The sequence below is a fragment of the Anabrus simplex genome, chromosome 9, assembly GCF_040414725.1.
Source record: "Anabrus simplex isolate iqAnaSimp1 chromosome 9, ASM4041472v1, whole genome shotgun sequence".
NCBI lineage: Eukaryota > Metazoa > Arthropoda > Insecta > Orthoptera > Tettigoniidae > Anabrus > Anabrus simplex.
This window is the reverse complement of record NC_090273.1, coordinates 59,125,016-59,149,592: the sequence shown is the minus strand read 5'-3', so window position 1 is coordinate 59,149,592 and position 24,577 is coordinate 59,125,016. Positions and strand designations below refer to the sequence as shown.

The window sequence follows — 24,577 nt, the reverse complement described above, 5'->3', positions numbered from 1 at the left end:
GATGTTTCAAACACCCCAAGAAGTTGCATTTATAAGGAAAAGAAGAAACAAGTTAAGGCATGACAAAATCCACAATACAGTCATATTCTTGCTAAAACTGGGCTCTTCTTGTACGGCAGAGAATCGTTAATTTGAATGGTACAACAGCCTCCAGAGACGGATGGAACGACATGGCAATGTCTGCACTGGAAGACTTCGTGAAACTTGTGTCTTAGACTATTCAGTTAGATCTCAATTTAATTACATATGGATTTGTTTCATCGTGGGCTCTGTATTTTAAATTAAAAACACGTAAATATCAATCTTATGAGGCTGTAGAACTGGAAGAGAGTGGCATCAAAATCCACTACCTAAGTATTCCCTAGTTTTGTGGTCAGTCACATCTGATCCGCATTTAGTGCAGTCGCCCAGGTGGCAGATTCCGTACCAGTTGTTCACCTAGATTTTTCGTCAATTATTTCAAAGAATTTGAAAGTTCATCGAAAATCTCCCTCGGTAAATAATTCCAATCTCTAGTGAACGAATATTTACCTCGTTTATTATTTGCCCCAATTCGCTCAGCTTATTAAGCATAAATTAAATAATGAAAATGCCGGCTGTCATATTACAGTGGATAGCGTGTTCCCAGCCTGGAAATAATAATAATAATAATAATAATAATAATAATAATAATAATAATAATAATAATAATAATAATACATAACAACCATCCTCTAGTCACTAGATATGGGAACATCTCCCAAGTAGGTAATTTCAAATACCTAGGCGAAATTATACAACCAAACGGGATAAATCAGGAAGTAAACAAAGGAATAATTACAAAATTACAAAAAACATACAAAATTGTCTGGAGAAGATACAACAAAAAATCTATATCCTAAAACACAAAATTACGACACTACAACACAGTTGTCAAACAAAAAGCCCTTTATGCAACAGAAAATCTGATCATTAGTGGCAGATCACAAATAAAAATCATCGAAAAACAAGAGAGGAAAATTCTCAGGAAAATTCTCCGACCTAAATGCGAAAATGGCATTTGGATAAAAAGGAAATCACAGGAAATCTATCAAGTAACGGAAAATAATCACAGACACCGTTAGAAAAAGAAGATTCAAATTCTATGGTCACCTGATCAGGATGGATAACAATAGACTAACAAATAAAATACTAAATCTCGCAGTATCTCTAAAAATCACAGCAACTGGCTTACAGAAATAGACAGAGACCTTCAGGAAATTGGTATAAATGAAGAAATCATGCAAGACAGAAAAAATTCAGAAATCTCACAAACAAACACAAATTTGCTGATCAACCAAAAAGACAACCTGCAGGATGGACGGAAGAACGCAAAAAGAAGCACAGCGAAAGGATGAACAGATTTTGGGAAGACAAGAAGAAACATTGTGCTAAATAAGTTCACACGCGCTCCTTAGTTGGGCATAACGAATAAGAAAAAGTGCATGTATGATGTTGAGTAATTAGCCCGAAGGCTAGTCTCCCCTCAACAGTTCCACCATGCGTCTAGGCGTCACTGGAGAGGCGTACTAGGGAAATGAGGAGTGCGGTTGTTTCTCGTTGCTTACCTCACCGAGCCAGAAGTTGCTATTACATATCAGTATGCCAAGCCCACTGAATTGCAAGCACCAACCGACCCTCTGAGCGACTTTTTCACACCATTCATAGCAGGGACTGGCTTCATAAGGAATTGTACTACTATTAGCACTATTCATTCCTCAGTCACTTTCGTGTTGTCAAACCCAAGAAAGAGACTGAGCGAGGTCAAGGAAAGTAACAAATCTGATTTAGCCCGAACCAGAAGACATAGTGTACAGTAAATACTAAGTCTTGCCAGCAAAGGTACTTATTATTTACATATACAAGTATTTTCAAATAAGATATATATGAAGAGTATGACGATGCTTGTTATTTAAAGGGGCCTAACATCTAGGTAATCGGCCCCAAATGGTAGGTGGTGAAACGAAAAGTGTAATAATAATAATTATTATTAAAATTTTAAAATGTACCCACTGACTAGAATATGAAACAAATGATGATGAATAAATCCACCTTCAGGCAAGCAACTCAATGTTGAAAACATCCTAAGGATATGAGCTACGAATATTAGGTAAAGAAAATATCAAAATATGATAATATACTATTTATTTATTCCTAAAATATACAGTTCTTTCCTTAATTATCGTTATCTGGTTGATTAGATCATTAGGTTGCCTTTTTCTACCACTTAAGCACCACTACGAGCACTAATGTAAGTCAATACAGAGTTTCATTTAAGCCCTTCTAACCATATTCGGTGCAGACATATTTTCAAGAAGTAAAAAAAAAAGCCTGAGGGTATTGAACCAAGGAACAGATTACAGAAATAATGATGTAAATAAGTTAATTTGGCTAGGATTTGAACAAGAAGAAAACAAGTAAAGAAACAAGCGATTTCAGGCTGATTTTCCGTAACTGCATTTAGGCCAGAAGTGATTTTCGAAATTTGTTTTTATTTGGTTCGATATAGCTATTCAAGACTCACAATTTGAAACCTTTGCGGGCCCTTTAGCCCTTCAAATTTCGGCACGGTAAGGTAAGGGTTATTCTGCCCGAAGGCAGGTCCGAACCTCCGCAGAGGTGTTCCTGAGCCGGAGTTTACGTGCGGTAGGGTGGCCTGTTCCTTTCCGCTCCTCCATTCCCTTACCCCCCACCAACAGCGCGTGGCAACCCATCCAACTCCTGACCACGCCCAATGTTGCTTAACTTCGGAGATCTCACGGGATCCGAATTTCGGCACAATTGGGAACATGCATCATTTTCAAAAATATTTTTTTTGAAAAGTACACCAATTAAATAGTACGTAAACGTATTACATTGTGGTATGTTGCCTTGTTTTCTACCATTAAAAAAATATTTAATAGTGCCTTTCCGCAAGGCGAGTGAAACGGCCTCTGACGTAAGCGGCGCGCTGTGACGTCACGATCCAGTACCGCATGGAGCTCTACCAGCCGTTGTGCATCAGCCGTTGCTAAAAGCCGATTGTTTATTATTCATGATCGCGAATAACTTCGAAATGACAGAAGAAACGTTCAAAATAGCACAGTCAGACAATCTACCATGTGTAGATGTCATCATTCTTGAAAAATGTGACTTTTGTGGTCGCAGAAATTCGCGGATAACAAGCAAGTTTGTAAGTGGCGTCTTTTATATACGTGCAATGTACTGTAACCCATAGTATTAGGATAACAACTAACCTGGATAGATATCACATCACTTTCAACATTTCCTTCTAGACTGATTCCCCTATTAAAGAATAACATTACATTTTCGGGCTTTCAGCATTAGTAAAGTAAGAAATCGGATTTCAGCACCAACATAAACATATAGGTAGCATTGTAGTACTAGTCCGCTTCTGTGGTGTAGTGGTTAATGTGTGCCACTCCCGGAGGCCCGGTTTCGATTCCCGGCTCTGCCATGAAAGTTGAAAACAAATAGTACGAGGGCTGGAACGGGCTCTACTCAGCCTCGGGAGGTCAACTGAGTAGAAGGGTTTCGAATCCCACCTCAGCCATCCTCGAAGTGGTTTTTCGTATTTTCCTACTTCTCCTCCAGGCACCTAAGGCCACGGCCGTTTCCTTCCCTCTTCCTTGTCTATCCCTTCCGATCCTCCCATCCTCCAACAAGGCCCCTGTTCAGCATAACAGGTGAGGCCGCCTGGGCGAGGTAATGGCCCTCCTCATCAGTTGCATCACCATACTCAAAGTCTCACGTTCCTGGACACTGCCCTTGAAGTGGTAGAGGTGAAATCCCTCGCAGAGTCCGAGATAAAACCAACCCTGAAGGATAAACTGATTAAGAAAGAAAGAAAGAAAGAAAGAAAGAAGGAAAGAAAGAAAGATCATAGTACTATAGGGCTATAATATATCATTCCCAAAAAAAAATATTTATGGTTGGGACAACTGGCCTACCCACTTCCGGGGCCCTTGAAAGAGAATTAAATATCTTTGTGGAGGGAAAAAATTAAACATGATAAAGATAAATATGACTTCATCTAGTTTTCACAAGTCGGGCTGAGTGGTTCAGACGGTTGAGGTGCTGGCCTTCTGACCCCAACTTGGCAGGTTCGATCCTGGTTCAGTCCGGTGGTAGTTGAAGGTGCTCAAATACGTCAGCCTCGTGCCGGTAGATTTACTGGCACGTAAAAGAACTCCTGCAGGGCTAAATTCCTGCACATCGGCGTCTCCCAAAAATCGTAGAAGTAGTTAGCGGGGCGTGAAGCCAATAACATTAATTACATTTGACTTTTAACAAGCTGAGCATATCAGGAAAGAAAAGTGTCCTGGTGACATTTTAGTCGCTCAATACAGGAATGTCTTTGGGTGCTGTGACTTTTACTTTTCTTTTTTTTTGCTTTACGTCACACCGTCACATATAGGTCTTATGGCGACGATGGGGCAGGAAAGTCCTAGGAATGGGAACAAAGCGGCCGTGGCCTTAGGTACAGCCTCAGCATTTACCTGGTGTGAAAATGGGAAACCACGGAAAACCATCTTCAGGGCTGCCGGCAGTGGGGTTCAAAACCCACTATCTCCCGGATGCGAGCTCACAGCTGCGCGCTCCTAACCGCACGGCCAACTCGCGCGGTATTTTTACCCTTCGGTTTATTGACTTGGCTTGTATAACCTAAAACTTAGGCTAAGTAGGATAATATTTTAAACACCTACATCACTATTTTCACCTGTGTGCAATTATGTTATTTATTTCATTAATATTATGATAATTATTATAATTGAGCATTGTTAACTTATAAGACCCCAACAGACAAGCATTGGTTTTGTGTAGAGTTATACATTTGTTAAATTCACGTTGTTTCCTTTCATGATGTACACGCCTATTCTTTGTTACATTATGGAGTATTTAGATATAGCCTAAATTTCTTTACCAATTAAGCTCTTCAATAAAGACATACATAACTGTCCCATGCCAAGATATATTGGTAGAATTAGAGCTGTCAAAATGGTTCATAACCCCTTTGATTTATTATCTTGACATGGATCACCCAAAACATAGGTTAGGTTTGGAGAATACTTTAATAATCAGCATTATTTAATGCACTGTTTATTACTTTCATATTCCAAGATGTAATTGAAGCGTTTAAATAAAGCATCATACATTAAAATTTAAAGTTTTACCACTAGAACAAGCTGACATGGAAAAGTGATTTGAAAATTCAAACAAATTCATCATACGTTAAAATCTTCAAAAAAATAAACTGTAGACTTTTCCGATATATCACCAGCATTTCTCCGGCTCGCCAAAATCCATTTCTCCCTAGTTTTAGCGTCTTTGGAACATTTATAAACAATTTGTTTGGTATGGTATGCGATGTGCTATTGCACATCGGAACTCTACACCATTTATAAGTTTTCTGCCTCACTGTCTGCGCAGGATTCATTTTAAGTCTAAAATATACCACTCAGATTATTATCCAATGTATAGACCTCGAATTTAACCATACCAGACACTAACATAAAGTAGAAATACGCGAAGTGTATCCTGCTTCTCACAGCACACTATGTGTTATTTCGCCTGCTAATTCAGTCAACCTGTACGATGACGTCAGACCAATGAGATCGCGTACTTGCGTGACGTGACATTTTCGTAGATTTTTATCATGTTTGGAGTTGTACATTCTGATCACATTTTTGAATTCTGCATGAAATTTTGAATCAGATTAGCATATTTTTAATTAAAACCCCGGATCATGCATGTTCCCTATTGAGGAAACTGCTTAATTTTACGTTTTTCGTTTTATGAGGACCTCTACTTTATATGCTAAGAAATGTTTTTAATATTAAAATGATATGGATCTATATATATAAAAGCAAGTCGGGCTGGAGCGATGTATATATAAATATTTAAAAATGAAAAAAGACGTGAATTAATGAGGCACTTCCAGAAATCTCAAAAATTTGAAACTTGGTACGAGGGAAACTGATGACCCCAGGATCCCTAGAAAAATCGGAAATTCATAAATTTCCTGAAGGGGGCCCGCTGGGGGTCTCAAATTTTGGGCTCAGCATAAGAACACAGTCGTATAGTATATCCAAAACGATAACCTATAGGTTTCGTGGGCTTAAACATTTTCGGGAATTTCCTCATTTTTATCCCCCATCCCCCCTAATCAAGATGGCGGCACAACCTGCCAGACGAGGTAGACAATTGAAATTTGGTGAAATTATAGCTTTTGGTCCCTAACTGACGGGAAAATTCCAAGATGTTCAAATTTTTCACATTTTTACCCCCAAAGATATCGAAATATGGAGGCAATTTTAATGACTGTGCAGACATTCCTTTTGAGCTATTTTTTGGCTAAACGGTAAGTCGTATCACAAAACGGATGGCACAATGTCCATTCAATTTGGAGTGATCTACAACTTTGGTCCTGTGACATTTTGTCGTATCTCTCTCCCTTATACGTTAAATTTGGCCGTATTTCTGGATTGTTCGTAAATTTGGTGATTTTTCCAAGTATATTTCATTGTTTGACACACTTATAATAATGATAGGATCATCACGTTGGGTGCGCACATTTTTACTATTAAGGGACATATGTGTACCAAATTTCATGAGTCTAGCTTATACATAAGTAGGCAAAAAGTAATGTAAAATGTTAAAAATGCACCCAAATTTCACCCTATTCAAAATTTGAACTCAATTTACCCCTTAATATGGGAGATACGAGGATATGGTTTAGAAACAAACATGTAGAGCGATAAATGAGGCGTCTGATGGCGCAAACTGTTTCCTAATATCATAAACCGTTTAGGAGATATGAAATTCGAAGTGGAAGTCTGCACTTTTCAACGTGCTCATGCTTATCCGTCATCTATATATATAAAAGCAAGTCGGGCTGGAGCGATGTATATATAAATATTTAAAAATGAAAAAAGACGTGAATTAATGAGGCACTTCCAGAAATCTCAGAAATTTGAAACTTGGTACGGGGGAAACTGATGATCCCAAGATACGGCCAGAAAGTTCGTCTTATCGTACAATCCGTTTTTCGATTTGATGTACCGTTTAGCAGGAGTTATTCTGTAAATGATGGTTAACATCCTTATACTTCCGTATGACGACTATATTCTTTCATTGACGTCGGTTTGTAGCAATCTAGAAAGGGTTTGTCTGCCATTGGTATTAAATACATTGCAAATCGATAGTGACTGTCAGAAGGAGGACTTCTGCTATTGTTTTCAGTCTTCCCCACATCGACTTTGACAGGCAATAAGAATGGGGTCGTCCTACATCTGTTGTGCACTATTTTAATGCATAATTCCCTTCTCGATTCGACTAGCAGAACTCTAGGGAGCGTGTCTTCCATTATAAATAAATTGACCCATCTAAAATGTGACTGACGATAGACATAGTGGCCTGCTATTATAATGGAATCTCACCCACTCGGTGTGACTGGCAGGAAGCTGACTGGCATTAGAAAATGCGTCTGCCATTATAAAGATAAGAACGCAACTCACTTTTGACTGGCAGTAAGGAAGGTCCTTGCAAATATAATAAAAGTTCCTCAACTGTAATCTATCTGGAAGTAGGAAATGGGGTCTGCCATTGTAATGAAACCTCCCCAAATCGATTTTGGCCGCGCACTAGGCAATGGGGTCTGCCGTTAAATGAAAATTACTTTCTTCGTCGTGAATTGCAGTAAACAAGTGGACTTGCCGTTATCATCGCAATTCCGCAAATCACACTTTCATTGGAAACAACGTCTGTGGTTTTCACAATACTGATTCTCGGATAAAGCCAAGACAAACCCAATTTAAAAATCTTATTCGCTTAATGTGAACTAATTTACTTCGATATCCGTATACAATGTAGAGTACCGTAGCGAAGCACGGGTACATTTGCTAGTTTAAAATAATCAGTGGATATAATTCCCAATGCCTTGTGGTATGAATTTAACGTGCTTGACGAGGGGATGAAGTTTAATCAGCATTTAACCTTATATTCCTCCTTCCTCATGCAATTTGTTCCATTCGTTATACAGCCTCCTTAGACGGCAATTGCTTTGAAATCCCTCCATGAGGTGGCAGACACATTTGATGACTAATAATAATAATGTTATTTGTTTTACGTCCCACTAACTACTTTTTGAGGTCTTCGGAGACGCCGAGGTGCCGGAATTTAGTCCCGCAGGAGTTCTTTTACGTGCCAGGAAATCTACCGACACGGGGCTGTCGTATTTGAGCACCTTCAAATACCACCGGACTCTGCCAGGATCGAACCTGCCAAGTTGGGGTTAGAAGACCAGCGCCTTAACCGTCAGAGCTACCCAGCCCGGCATTTGATGACTTCTTAGGTGAATGGTATATGATGGATGTTAACTTTACCGCGATCTACTTTTAGTTCATATTTTGACGTCTCTTTTTATGGGTTAAAAACTGACAACTTTACAAATCGATTCAATATTTAGATCATTATTCTCTCCATTCTTTGCACATTTGTACTGAATATACTTTATATTGGCAAATAACGTGTGTATTCACTTTTCTAGTTCACTTACCAGTAGCATGCCCCGCTAGAAGATCCTTGAGATGTTGTGATGGTCCCGAAACTTCTACGGCGGACACTCGAACGGAAAATCGAGCACCAGTCTTTTGTTTCTGTTCATTGATTCCTCGGAACAACCAGGAGATGGCGCAGGGAATGATTCCAAGCGTGTTGACAGATTCGGGAGTTCCCACCATCGTGTACGTCTTACCTGGAAAGAAAGGAGAATTATGCAGTTCTGTCACATTGATTCAGTGAGCCACAGAGAAAATAACAAGTGGGAGAGTTTCCAAAGAATGCTGTTGTAAACAATGGTTTCAAACGCTCACTCTTAATGTACAGTATCTGATTTACATAATTACGTAGCTTTTCTCTTCAACACACAGTAGTGAGGATTTATACCAAGAAATGGGCAAGACTAAATAATACTGACACAGATAATAAAAACTTATTGAGCCAATTTTAGACACATACTTATTAACTGTTGCCAACAACGGAGATATGTTGCTATGCGTAAGAATTTTCGGCTTCTATTTTCATTAAATAGGGGCGGGGCATATTTCTAAATATACTTCAAAATGTACGGACTTTTTCTAAATAAAAATGTTGACGAAAAACTTCTAAAAATATTCAGACTCATCTAATTAATGTTAAGGCTGCCATATTCAAATGCGCAAAGTTCCCCAAAATGCGAGATAAAATAAGACCTAAGTAGCGCTACTGAAGACATGTCTAGGGATGAGAAAAACATTTAAAAATATTGTGAAACGATACATGAATTAACAGAGAGGAGAGATCCTTCTTTTCTGCTGGCTAAGGTCCTACCTGCCTGCCCTAAGAATTGCTCTAACTTATATAGCAAAATGAAAACAGAGACCACGCAAATCGGAGAAATATGACCATTTTCTGTGTGGGTATTGGCCGGCTGTAATGAAGGGGCAGCGTAATTTCCGGCCTCATGGTTGCTACAGTCGGTGTAAATTAAGAAGACTGCGCAGTTCGTAATGCAGGCCAACCTATGTCATGAAAAATGTGTCCCACATAGCGATCGCACACTGTGTCCCTTCCAGCTGCTCTTTTTCTCTAGATGCCATTTAGACATATTTCTCATTTAGGGATTTTTTGTGTGACTGCAAGACAAGACAATATGTTTTATTTATCCTGGCAAAGTTAGGGATGCACTCCCTTTCTTATACTACTCGGTATGTAAGCGAATACACTAAGGCACGGGTGTCAAACCCTGCTTACCGTAAGCGCAGTACCCGTGCTAGAAATTACCTGACCGGGCGAGTTGGCCGTGCGGTTAGGGGCGCACAGCTGTGAGCTTGCATCCGGGAGATAGTGGATTCTAACCTCACTGTCGGTATCCCTAAAGATGGTTTTCTGTGGTTTCCCATTTTCACACCAGGTAAATCCTGGGGCAGTATCTTAATTAAGGCTAAGACCGCTTTCTTCCCATTCCTAGCCCTTTCCTATCCCATCGTCGCCATAAGACCTAGGCCTATCTGTGTCGCTGCGACGTAAAGCCACTAGCAAAAAAAAAATACCTGACCAGGCGAGTTGGCCGTGCGGTTAGGGGCGCGCAGCTGCGAGCTTGGATCCGGGAGATAGTGGATTCGAACCTCACTGTCGGTATCCCTAAAGATGGTTTTCCGTGGTTTCCCATTTTCACACCAGGTAAATGCTGGGGCAGTACCTTAATTAAGGCCACGGCCGCTTCCTTCCCATTTCCAGGCCTTTCCTATTCCATCGTCGCCATAAGACCTAGTCCTATCTGTGTCGGCGCGACGTAAAGCCATTAGCAAACAAAAATTACCTGACCGGGCGAGTTGGCCGTGCGGTTAGGGGCGCGCAATTATGAGCTTGCATCCGGAAGATAGTGGGTTCGAACCTCACTGTCGGTAGCCCTAAAGATGGTTTTCCGTAGTTTCCCATTTTCACACCAGGTAAATGCTGGGGCAGCACCTTAATTAAGGCACGGCCGCTTCCTTCCCATTCCTAGGCCTTTTCTATCCCATCGGCGCCATAAGACCCATCTGGGCACGCGGACGCGTCTCTCCCCCTCAGTCGGCTTGTAGTTCCCTACGTTGCTGACTCAGTGTTGTGCACGCCTATACATGACAGGTTCCAGTTGTTTTTTTTTTGTTTTTTTTGCTAGTTGTTTTACGTCGCACCGACACAGGTAGGTCTTACGGCGACGACGGGACAGGAAAGGGCTAGGAGTGGGAAGGAAGCGGCCGTGGCCTTAATTAAGGTACAGCCCCAGCATTTGCCTGGTGTGAAAATGGGAAACCACGGAAAACCATTTTCAGGGCTGCCGACAGTGAGGTTCGAACCTACTATCTCCCGAATACTGGATACTGGCCGCACTTAAGCGACTGCAGCTATCGAGCTCGGTCAGGTTCCAGTTACCTGTTTTAGTCTACAAGTAGGTTACTGGTTTAAATATACAGCTACATATGCTGAGACATAAGGACTGACGCAGTAATGTATTAGTTTTTGTTTGTATTTGTGTCACCACGGTTACTTGAGGAGATGCTGCTTTCCTTTCCGTTTTTTACAATTGGCTTTACGTCTTATGGCGACGATGGGATAGGAAAGCCTTAATTAAGGCACAGCCCCAGCATTTGCCCGGTGTTAAAACGGAAACCACAGAGAACCATCTTCAGGGCTGCCGACAGTGGAGATCGAACCCACTATATTCCAGTTGCAAGCTCACAGCTGCGTGCCCCTAACCTCTCGGCCAACTCGTCCGGTCGATGCTACTGTGTAGAGATGAGAAGAATGCAAGAATGAGGAATGTGGCCTGCAAGCACGAACTTCCTGTTCTGCCCAAACAGATAGGTTCTTATCTGCTCGTATCTGCAATACGAAAACATTAACTCACATTTTGCAGTTTGCTGGATTACAACTGACAAGAGCGAAGAGCTGCCAGTAAAAGATAATATAAAGTCGCCTGGGTAGTAGCGGAGTTGCTATGGTAGAGATTGCGTCACTGGCTCAGCTGGTGAAAACCCATTCGCCCCGTGCCTCACCGGGCATGTGTATTCTTCTGATCTCCCAACAGTACTTTTATCATATACTATTTTCCCTTGTTTAAGTTTATAAACACATGTTTTGCCACAGACGCGATATAGAAGCGGCATAGTATTCGGCATTATTCTGCTTCATAGGAAAGTTAAGCATGCTAAGCCAAAAATAAGTATTTTATTTTGCACCTCAGACTTTATGGCAACATTTAAAGTAATTATTTATTTTCCTGTCCGCCTCTGTGGTGTAGTGGTTAGCGTGATTAGCTGCCACCCCCGGAGGCCCGGGTTCGATTCCCGGCTCTGCCACGAAATTTGAAAAGTGGTACGAGGGCTGGAACGGGGTCCACTCAGCCTCGGGAGGTCAACTGAGTAGAGGTGGGTTCGATTCCCATCTCAGCCATCCTGGAAGTGGTTTTCCGTGGTTTCCCACTTCTCCTCCAGGTGAATGCCGGGATGGTACCTCACTTAAGGCCATGGCCGCTTCCTTCCCTCTTCCTTGCCTATCCCTTTCAATCTTCCCATCCCTCCACAAGGCCCCTGTTCAGCATAGCAGGTGAGGCCGCCTGGGCGAGGTACTGGTCATACTCCCCAGTTGTATCCCCCGACCAAGAGTCTGAAGCTCCAGGACACTGCCCTTGAGGCGGTAGAGGTGGGATCCCTCGCTAAGTCCGAGGGAAAAACCGAACCTGGAGGGTAAACAGATGATGATGATGATGATTTATTTTCCTAGTGTGCGGCCATTACAAAGTATGGTTTTCGCGTTTTTTGTGCAAACGCCGTGTACTTATGTATGTCCACATATGAAAGAATATACCTGTATGTATTGTAGATGTATTGCGGGAGTAACGTAGTTATGAACATATTATGTACACCCCGCCAACGGCCATACCATGTTGAATACACTGGTTCTCGTCCGATCACCGCAGTTAAGCAACATTGGGCGTGGTCAGTACTTGGATGGGTGACCGCTTGGGAACACCACGTGCCGTTGGCTCAATTCCCTTTTGCCGGCCCCGTGGTGTAGGGGTAGCGTGCCTGCCTTTTACCCGGAGGCCCCGGGTTCGATTCCCGGCCAGGTCAGGGATTTTTACCTGGACCTGAGGGCTGGTTCGAGGTACACTCAGCCTACGTGATTAGAATTGAGGAGCTATCTGACGATGAGATGGCGGTCCCGGTCTAGAAAGCCAAGAATAACGGCCGAGAGGATTCGTCGTGCTGACCACACGACACCTCGTAATCTGCAGGCCTTTGGGCTGAGCAACGGTCGCTTGGTAGGCCAAGGCCCTCCAAGGGCTGTAGTGCCATGGGGTTTGGTTTGGTTTGTTTATGTACCCCCCTCCAGGCTTGCGCTATCTGGTAACGTCCTGGGCTAGCGCTCGTAATAGCTCTTTCTCGCGCACGCAGAGTTGTCAGTCAGTCAGCTCGTCACTGACTTACCTGCACTATGAGAAAAATCTTACGCTGTAGCGATTTATACTTTCTAAATGTTGGGTTCGATTCAGTGTCGCTTACCATACAGTTTAAGAAGCCTACTTGCCGATACGACGTCTTACAGCTACCGTTCATCTCGCATGTTGGCACTTGCGAGATTATACGTACTGACACCGTCGTGTTGTGAAAAATCACTATTACATTTGCGAGAATAAGTAAAGCATATTTTCTTTTCTGTAGAGTTGTAAATCAATTTGGATAATACTAGGTAAGTAGAATTGTGGCAATAATCTTCATCGGTAGACATGACAATGACCAAATCAAAACGCACACACTCACAAAAACTTATGGTCTTTAGATTAATGGACTTGGTTCACTATGGCAGTGACAAACGCTTAGTAACCTTCACCTTCCACAGTAAGTGCTGCGCTCTGTTAAGTAAGAAATGAGTTACTGACTTAGTCTGCTACGTATGACCATTAACGGCTATGACAGTGAATAAATCGAAGTCTTGTTAGTCCCAGATTCCATTAATCCTTAATATGACCACTGGTGGACTTGGTCAATTTTGGTTTTGAACTCCTCAAATGTCTTAACAGTTCTAGCGATTACTTTGGAGGTAATAAAAATGTTCTAAGTACTTCTACTATACTATTTTGTCAGATGCTCCGTTTTCACTTGACTGTCCCTTATATTTCGTTGGATACATCGCTGACGAAATTTCTTTCAGGAAAACAACACGCTACATACAGGATATTTTGGTATTACACTACATAGATCCACCTATTTCAGTAGGCACTTGGATATAATGGCAAACAGAGCACATACAAGATACAGTACAATACAGAAACTGTCTGGAACGGCTTGAGAAGTACAAGCAAGCATAACAAACTTAAGTCTTGGTTAACTCTGCGGGAGAGATGAGTGTGTGTGCCTGACGGCAGCATATCATCTCCGAGTGCTGCTTCAAGCGGATCATTGAACACGTCTAGTAAGTTCTGCTGCTCGAATAACTTTTACTACAATTTCACAGTGCTGTCAAGGATTTTAAAATTATCGGCCATTTGTAATGTTGTTTCCTCTTCAGTCGCCATTGCAATTATTATGCGTTCTTCTGTTCAGTCCTTAAACGCACCATATTTCTTTTGTGGTGGGGAATTTACGGCCCCGTTACCTGTTATGTGGAGGCACCGTGTGTGATTCCCAGCCAATCCAGAGATATAGCGGATTTTGCAGGCGTAACGACGATATATATAGCCTATGTGTGTGTGTGTGTGTGTGTGTGTGTGTGTGTTTCAGCAGCCTAATTTGTAAGCCATGATATACCACATCCAACAGGTATAGGCAAGAATTCTTCCACATTAGTCGACAATTCTTGTTACAATATGTGTAGTCATTTCCAGACGACTAGATGCTATAGAACCAAACTTACACGCTCATAAATCACTACATAAATTTCAATATGTCCACGAGTAGGTCCCCTTAAGCCAAAGCCTCTAAAACGCCCAAAATCTCACGTTTGCTAATTGAGGCGCAGAGGTTCTGTGCACAGTGCATCGGTTCAACTCGGTTCAGTTCGGACCAGCGTTTTGTATCGAGGCGTCTCGGCTCAACTCTGCTCGGGTGGTGGAGCACTGCTGAGCAAGTAAGGAAGGGGGAGACAGGCATAGGGATAGAGAGAGACAGCGCTATTGCTCAAAATCGAGGAGTGGGGGTCTGCACTCTGGTCAACCTAGCCAAGTCGTCTTTTGCACCTTGCGTCGCGCAATACACCGATCCATGCACTCCGAGAGCCCCTTGCTTAAGTGTATTTGTAAATGGAGAACGTGGGTACTGCAATCTGCGTTCAGACTGTTAACGGGTGCGTCTCGCGTAACAGGGTCTATACTGGACCGGGCGAAAAAGAACGTCACAGAAGTTGTCCGAAAGATAGCCGTCGGCATGCACGAAAAAATTCACAGTACATGCTCGAGGTAACGCAAAGCGATACGCGTTCTTCTCCAATAATGACAAACTGTACTTAATAAACAGTAGGCTGTAATGTATTGGATTACACGTATTAGCTATCTTCTTCATCACCAGGAAAAGTTTGGAGCATAAGGCATGAGAAGGATCTCAGGTAGTAGAAGTTGGTTTGGAGCCGGTACAGAGCAGGATAGACTCGCAAGGCGAATAATAGATGGTTATATCTTTTTCAAACAAGTCATTAATAATGTTAATTAATTCACCACCCTGCAATGTTGATATAGGATTCAAATAATATGTCGAAATCAAAAGGGTTAACGTAAATCTTCTTGAGTGCAATTTGTGAAAATAAATAAATCTCACAGATCCTATAGTCTTTTGCGAAAACACAAAGTGTCAGTTTTTCACCTAAAGTCTTTCTAGTATTATGACATGACATGAACACATTTATAATTGAAAATAAGAATTTGAACTTCTGTTGAGAGTTTCTCAGTTTGTTAGCCTTGAAACTTAGAACACTTGAAACTCCTAAAGTCTTTCTTGTGTGAAATAGATTTTGAAAATAGATTTATCATTAAAAGATGAGGTCAGTCAGTTTGTGACTACTCACTTTTTAAAGAAAATTTGGCTTACAAATACTGATGAGAATCTGGAACATTCCGCGGGTGCGGATGATGACTCGAACTTGAAGTTCCACGAAGAAACCACGTTGACGTCATAGATGAAATGATGTTGAAGGTAGCTGGATCTTGTAGAATTTTCTCAAGATTTCTGCTGCTCGTGGACATGATTTTAACACACGGAACATGCGAGTAGTATTGACAGATGCTATCGTTCACTATTAAACACAGTCCAATTTGTATGTTAATTTTAGGACGTCAATTGAATGATCCCAGTCCTTGTTGCAAAAAAAAAAAAAACACTATTTTAAATCGTCACTGAGAACGTCCAACACAGTGCAAATACGTAATATTTCTCATTACCGTCTCTGACCACAGTCTTTGAATCGTTATCCCGACAGATAACACTGATTCTCTAATGTTGATAGAACTATATTATTTTAGAAAAGGTTCTTAACTTTCACTAAGTTTATCACTGTAACACGCCATGTCCTAATATGGCACATAAATAAAGAGACACAGTCCAAGGATGTGCTATGTTAGAAAATAAGTTCTAGAGTAGTTAGAGTTACTGTACACGACAGTTTCTGTTGGTAATTTAATATTGTGTGAAATTAATTAAGTCCACACGTCATGTTCTAGTTTGTGAATGTCCAATATATAACTTCGAACTTCACTGATTTCGTACGTGTTATACTTCGAAATGTCTGTAAATTATATCGTAGTCGCGGCACAATAGACTACTTACGGTGCGACGTTCTTTTTCAAGTATGATGGCGATTTCTATCCCGTAATGTCGTCTCCGCGAAACACGACGGAAAGTACTGTCTTCGAGACTGCACGAACATAATATGCGAGGGCCAGTCTCCCCTCTCCCTTACTCATACACATACTACACTGCTAGACTGGACTGCTTGCAATGAACTGAACTCAAATCAACACCACCTGTTAACCTTGACCCAGTGGCATATATAGCTGGCGCTGGGAGGGGTAGTTTCTCTCGGCCATGTGACCGTGAGTGCGTAATTTCTGTTAGATTTTAAATCATTATAACTCAGCAACCATGGGATGGATTAATTTGAAATTCACAGGGATTAATTTTTATGACATCCGCTACAATTTAGCGTTTGTTCCATTAAAATTGGTACAGGCGTTGAAAACTTGCGAAAAGAAAGATATTTTCGAGAAATATCTCTAGGGGAGGTGAGCTTTGAACGATAGGTGACGTCACTTGACTCCGCCTAGCGCACTCGTGGAGTCTGGTACATACCGGAACATTCTTTTACTTAGATGTTCATACGTCGGACGGATCTTATATGCTGGAACAACATTTCTTTTGATAACTATGGACCAGGACCTAGGCTTTCCTGGTACAGTATTGGATTACACGTATTAGCTATCTTCTTCATCACCCCAGTTATCTTTCTGTGTGTTGCCATAGTGTACTGCTATAGCAGCAGTTTGACAGCTAGTGATTTTAACAATTCATCACAAAAGGAGACAGTACACTAACAAAATGAACAGTATCATAAAACATATAATAGAGAACGGTTACGAAAACAGTCATAATCGTTATACACTATGGAGTTTTCATGAAGTGTTTCTTTGTTTTAGTTTTTAAATCTGTCAGGGAGGTAGCTTTCTATATATTTTCAAATGTTTGCTGTATAGTGCCATAATGAACTGATGACATATTAGTGGGAGTGATTAAAGGATGGATTTTATTTGAGTTCCATATGCTATAATTGCGTATATTTGCATTTACTTTAGATGGTGTGTTGACGGTGTGATTTGTTCAGTGATTTGGCTGCTGCCTCCCCACCCGGAAGGCTGATATTCTAATCCCGGTGAATCCTGGGCGCCAGGAAGTGCATTTGATCTTAAATCCCCGGCAGTATCACTGTGCTAGAAAATATGGGAGAACGATAAATTAATTGAACGTTTGGTCATGATGTAGCAAAGGAAGCTGTAATATTTTTCTACGAGAACTGCATTACCTTTTCCAGTTTTCATTTCAAAACACAATTTCAATCGCAGAGGCTTTATTTTCGAAATCAATCACAAGTAGAGAAAATCATATGTTAGTACTATCACTTTAAAATGTGCCGTAGTATTCCGTTATCCCTCAAATAGCCACTTGGAGTGTAAGGTAACGGTTATTCTGCCCGAAGGCAGGTCCGAACCTCCGCAGAGGTGTTCCTGAGCCGGAGTTTACGTGCGGTAGGGTGGCCAGTTCCTTTCCGCTCCTCCATTCCCTTACCCCCCACCAACAGCGCGTGGCAACCCATCCAACTCCTGACCACGCCCAATGTTGCTTAACTTCGGATATCTCACGGGATCCGGTGTTTCAACACGGCTACGGCCGTTGGCACTTAGAGTGTAGAACCCTCAATAATCAAACAGAACGTACATATTAAACTACAACATTTTATAAAGAGTAGAAAATGATGATTTGGCAAAATTTTACCTTGAGCTACGCAACGTTAGTACCATGAGTCACGACTTGCAGTGCAAACATCTAGGCGCAGTATGACTGTCTGTTTTTCTCCACAGTGGCGAGTGGTGAAGCCTGAAGGTCGCGCTGCATATCAGTAGTGGGGGAGTTGTACCTCTGAAGGAGAAGACCCCTGACGTGGCTGTTTGGGGTGCTACGCTACGTTCAAGAAGATTGCATGCTAGGATTACAAGCGATGTGAACAGCACTTCACAGCTCTGCCCCCATCCATGAAATATGGCTGGAAATCTGCGTGGTCAGCGTAACCTTGAGGATTCACCACTCACCGGATGAGCTGTACGTGATCGCGTGTTGGACAAGGTTGCCAACTTGCCAGCTTTAGTATTAAGAACAAGACGATTACTGTGTATTGTTAGGTGCGGCTTTTGACATAACCATAGATCTGGATTGGTTAGGTCCAGGTAATGTTAAAAAACCACTGGACTGGGGTCAAGCGGCTGTTAGGCCTATAGCATTCCGTAGAGCGATAGCAGCGCATTCTATGTGGGCTAGTGGTGTGGTTAAAAGCTGATTTAAATAAGTATATCGGATAGTGATAAAAACTTTGTTGTGGACTGTTTACGTACAGCAAATGACAGGCTAATAAATTGCTCTGCGTAGGTAGGCCCTAGCACTCAAGATAGAGATGGAGACTGATGTGATAAGTTCCCACCAATGACTATCCTTTTCTTCTGCACGGGTCGGTAACGAAATGTATTTCTCTTGATTGCTGGAAATTACGTCATATCCGATTATGTCAGCCAATTGCAATGCTAGCAGCCGCTGAAGCAATGGAGAATGACGCGCGCTACATTTCATGAGGTTGTAAAAGTAAATGTACTTCGGCGGGCGGGCTGGTGAGTCTCTCACTACCGCAATGAACACATCTCTCCTCTACAAGGAATTCCACCTAAGATTTGTATCATTTGCGTAGTACATAATAAATTTCTACCATGATTTGTATTACATATTCATTATTTTCTGATTTCGACCAAACTCACCATGTGTTTTGTACACTGGCCCCTTGATACAACAAGACGAAGACCGCAAGAGTGGCTTTAATTCCAAGTTCTGGATACGAGTCATGAAGAGAAGGCTGGAGTGTTGCTATGGCTCATTGATTACGACGGCTATATTAATGTTACGGGGAGGGGTGAAGAAAACGAGAACTTGGGGAATTGGTATAGTTTTTATGAGTACTGTCACTCAGTGAGTTTGAGAGGGGTCACAATATACTCATTGATCGTTACAACCTAAACATTAGCAGAATGTGGGGTTGGAGCGGGGGAGGACGGTTGTTGCGGTTGAGCTCAGTAAAGTTCGTTTACAGGTAACAGTTTCCCCTCACACAATACCATATGTTTCTGTTTGCCAATGTTATAGCAGAACGTTCTCGTTCGGTAGAAGTTTTAATTCTATACAAATACATCAGCACGACATTTCAGAGGCCAAGGCGAGATTTACTGGGGGATGTTTATCACCTATCTTTATGCCATTTATAACAATGAGCGTTCCGTATTGAATGCATAAAAGTTTCAGAACTACTACTCTTTGAAATCCCATACATCCAACACAAAATTTTAAAAAAAGCATTCCGTTTTCTCCAGGCAAGTAAACTTGGACATATACGAAATTATTACTATACGATTAAAACCAAACCAAACCCCAAGTTACAACATCCCCCAGGCCTTGGCCTACCAAGCAGCCACTGTTCAGCATCAACGCCTGCAGATTTACGGGGTGCCGCATGGTCAGCGCGATGAATCTTTTGGGCCGTTATTCTGAGCCTTCTAGACCAGTAACGCCACTTCATAATCAGGTAGCTCCTCAGTTGTAATCTCGGGAGCTGAGTGGAGCTCGAACCACCCACTTCCACGCAAAAGTCCCTCACCTCTCCTATACTTCACAGTTTTCTCTTTTAAGTTATCATATACATACTTTGATCAAGAAAATTAATTCTACTTCTCAACATGAATAATAAGGTTCTCAAAAGAGACATTCTATTACCGGTAGAAAGATTTCTATATGTTAAGTAAAATATTCCTCTTAACGTCATTTGAGGACCCCACATCGAATTAGACCACGTTCATTACTATACAATTGGTTATATATTTTCCACTTCGTATTAGTGATATGTTTTCATTACAAGTTGCTCCGCTCGGTTGCTAAATGGTTAGCATGCTGGCTGGCCTTTGATTCAAGGGGTCCCTGGTTAGATTCCCAACCGGATCGAGGAATTTATACCTGGGTGGTTAATTCTTCTGGGCTAAATGGTTAGCGTACTGGCCTTTGGTCACAAGGGTCCGGGTTCGATTCCCGGTAGGGTCAGGAATTTTAACCATCATCGGTTAATTTCGCCGACACGGGGGCTGGGTGTATGTGTAGTCTTCATCAACATTTCATCCTCGTCACGACGCTAAGGTCGCCAACGGAAGTCAAATAGAAAGACCTGCACCTGGCGAGCCCAAGTTACCCTCGGACACTCCCTGCACTAAAAGCCATACGCCATTTAATTTCAATTCTTCTGGTTCAGGGGTTGAGTGTTTATGTCGTCTTGAGCATTATAATACATCTCAGAAAGGGCCGCTTTCTTCTTATTATTCTTCTTCTACTACGCATTCATTTTCTTCTTCTTCTTCTTCTTCGTCTTCTTCTTATTATTATTGAAGTAGAACGTACGGCTAATGACAAACTAATAAATTGTTCTAGGTAGCATCTCAAGATCGAGACGATGCCGCATAAGACATCTGAGGTACACCGCAAGAAACTTAGAGAATTTCACCTTATTTTGGTGCTCTTACGATATCAATCCAGTGTTCATTGCTAGGACAGTAGTTCCAAGATTATGGGTGCAAAACCCTCCAAAGTTAGTCGGATTCACGATGGGAAGGCGTTTATTCGGCGCTCCATGAATGTTGAAGATCTGCGGTAGCACATTACATTAAATAAAATTCAGCATCATTTCGTCTATTGCAGTTGGTTTCTTTGATATCTAGCAGGGAAAAGCAAACGTAGGCATGTAGGTAGCCTAAACGACGTAACGTCACCATATATGCACTCGATAGTTAAAACCATATTATTATTATTATTATTATTATTATTATTATTATTATTATTATTATTATTATTACCACCGTGTTTCCGTGTGTCAGAGGAGGAAAGAAACACGAGGATAGATCGAATCACGAATGAAGAGATACTGAATCAAATTGGTGAGAGAGATCGTTGTGGCTAAATTTGATTAGAAAAAGAGATAGAGTGATAGGACAATTTCTTAGGACACCCATGACTTGTGCAGTTGGTTCTTGAGGGATAGCTGGACAAAGCATACACAAAACATTAAATCCTAAAAGGTAGTCTATATTTACCGAAGAATCTCTTCTTTTATTTTCTTTGGTCGATAATCCTTTCAAAAACAACAACACAAGTGTGAGTTTTCAACAAGAAATACATTTTACAAATGGATAACATTGGATAACAGACAAGCTTTGAAGCTTAACTTAGTATACAACCGGAGAGAAAATGGCTCCCATTTTCCAAACAAGATTAAGTTTTCACAGGACCAAAAGGTCTTACAAGTACTTCGAATCTTTGTATCAGTGACATCAGTGAGTCATTAGCCTTTACAAATGAAGTTCTCGGCAGAGGGAATATCGAACCTTACTGTGAAAATTTTTTCGACCAACGGGACTCGAACCGGCTAACCACGGTGTCAGATTCCTTAGACTTCAAGTCGCAACAACATATGGGAGTATTTGTCAACGAGGGAATTTTAAATAATTAGAGAATCTAAAATCCTACAGGAAATTCGCCTCACGAAATAATATTGGCCCGGAAAATATTTACAACAGGACTGACGCGGGAGTCAGCTTTGTGATTCAATCTAGCCATCTCACTTTCAGCATTCTTCTGTAACACTACATTTCAAAACCTTCTATTCTCTTTCTCTCTGAGCTAGTTATCGTCCATGTTTCACATCCATACAACGCCCAAGTAACAATATTCATCTACTTCCTTTAAGACCTCATTTCCTAATTTAATATTTCCTTTATCACCTGACTTCTTTCGACTGAACTCCATTACTTTTGTTTTTGACCTTTTTATTTTCATCTTGAACTCCTCCCCCAAGGCTATGTCCGTACCACTCAGCAATTTCTCCAGATCTTCTGCAGTCTCAGATAATATAACAATATCATCAGCAAATTTCAGGTGGACTGTGATTCCCTTCCCAAATTCCATTTTTATTTACTTTATTGCCTGTCCTGTATGAACATTGGAAAGGAGGGGGGACAAACTGCAACCTTGTCTCAGTCCTCTCTGGATTGCTGCCTCTTTTTCAAATCCCTCGATTCTTATCACAGCAGACGAATTTTTATACAGATTGTAGATAATTCTTTGTTCTCGGTACCTAATTCAGATCACCTTCAGAATCTCACATAGATGGGTCCAATCAGAATTAACAAATGCCTTTTAAAGATCTACGAATGCCATGTACACTGACTGACAGAGCAAATGCAACACCAAGAAGGAGTGGTTCGAAAGGGATGAAAGTTGGGGAAAAAACAGAGACGGCACGGACCAATAATTGATGTTTATTTCAAACCGATATCCAGGTTACACAATGCGCACGGCATCGACTCAGTAGGATGTAGGACCACCGCGAGCGGCGATGCACGCAGAAACACGTCGAGGTACAGAGTCAATAAGAGCGCGGATGGTGTACTGAGGGATGGTTCTCCATTCTCTGTCAACCATTTGCCACAGTTGGTCGTCCGTACGAGGCTGGGGCAGAGTTTGCAAACGGCGTCCAATGAGATCCCACACGTGTTCGATTGGTGAGAGATCCGGAGAGTACGCTGGCCACGGAAGCATCTGTACACCTCGTAGAGCCTGTTGGGAGATGCGAGCAGTGTGTGGGCGGGCATTATCCTGCTGAAACAGAGCATTGGGCAGCCCCTGAAGGTACGGGAGTGCCACCGGCCGCAGCACATGCTGCACGTAGCGGTGGGCATTTAACGTGCCTTGAATACGCACTAGAGGTGACGTGGAATCATACGCAATAGCGCCCCAAACCATGATGCCGCGTTGTCTAGCGGTAGGGCGCTCCACAGTTACTGCCGGATTTGACCTTTCTCCACGCCGACGCCACACTCGTCTGCGGTGACTATAACTGACAGAACAGAAGCGTGACTCATCGGAGAACACGACGTTCCGCCATTCCCTCATCCAAGTCGCTCTAGCCCGGCACCATGCCAGGCGTGCAACTCTATGCTGTGGAGTCAATGGTAGTCTTCTGAGCGGACGCCGGGAGTGGGAGTGCAAGCCTCCTTCAACCAATCGACGGGAAATTGTTCTGGTCGATATTGGAACAGCCAGGGTGTCTTGCACATGCTGAAGAATGGCGGTTGACGTGGCGTGCGGGGCTGCCACCGCTTGGCAGCGGATGCGCCGATCCTCGCGTGCTGACGTCACTCGGGCTGCGCCTGGACCCCTCGCACGTGCCACATGTCCCTGCGCCAACCATCTTCGCCACAGGCGCTGCACCGTGGACACATCCCTATGGGTATCGGCTGCGATTTGACGAAGCGACCAACCTGCCCTTCTCAGCCCGATCACCATACCCCTCGTAAAGTCGTCTGCCTGCTGGAAATGCCTCCGTTGACGGCGGCCTGGTATTCTTAGCTATATACGTGTCCTGTGGCACACGACAACACGTTCTACAATGACTGTCGGCTGAGAAATCACGGTACGAAGTGAGCCATTCGCCAACGCCGTATCCCATTTATCGTTCGCTACGTGCGCAGCACAGCGGCGCATTTCACATCATGAGCATACCTCAGTGACATCAGTCTACCCTGCAATTGGCATAAAGTTCTGACCACTCCTTCTTGGTGTTGCATTTGCTCTGTCAGTCAGTGTATGTGGGCTCGACCTTCTTAATTCGATCCTCTAAGATCAGACGTAAAGTCAGGATTGCTTCACGTGTTCCAACATTTCTTCTGAAGCCAAATTGATCTTCCCCCAACTCTTTCAACTTGTTTCTCCATTATTCTGTGAATAATATGTCTTAACATTTTCAGGCGTGAGATAATAAACTATAATTTTAACCCATTAAAGCCTAAACTAGTTTTACTTTCATATTGGTATTTCATATTGTCTTCCGTGAATGTTTTATATCGTGAGTTACCACTGAGATGATGTTTTCCCAGCAAACAAAGAGAATCGTGTAAATTGAGGTCTCTGTGCTAGTTCGACTAGAAATACGTTTGTTTGTTTTTTTGTTTGTTTAAAGGAAAGGAAACACTTAAATACGTACAGTAATCCCCATGTGGTACTGTCAGCCCACCAACGCACTATTTACAACTGAGGGGACATTTCCTCTTGGTGAATCTAACAACCCGTTTATCAACATACCATTGTCTGCTGTCCATCTGACAACTTCGTCCGTTGCTAAGACGTTTGGTAACAACAAG

General features: G+C 42.1%; 1 protein-coding gene and 1 non-coding gene across 2 annotated transcripts in view; one reads left to right on the top strand and one right to left on the bottom strand.

Annotated features, from left to right (window-relative positions):
• The window catches only part of LOC136880858 (kinesin-like protein CG14535), a 415,061-nt gene that overhangs the window by 49,197 nt on the left and 341,287 nt on the right, over window positions 1–24,577 (bottom strand). Inside the window, exon 4 of the mRNA XM_067153399.2 lies at window positions 8,576–8,773. Coding sequence (XP_067009500.2) covers window positions 8,576–8,773 — 198 coding nt within the window. The remainder of the gene's footprint in view (window positions 1–8,575; window positions 8,774–24,577) is intronic.
• Window positions 12,470–12,588, top strand: LOC136881350 (5S ribosomal RNA). The gene has a single exon (XR_010861028.1). It is a non-coding gene; the product is annotated as a 5S ribosomal RNA (ribosomal RNA).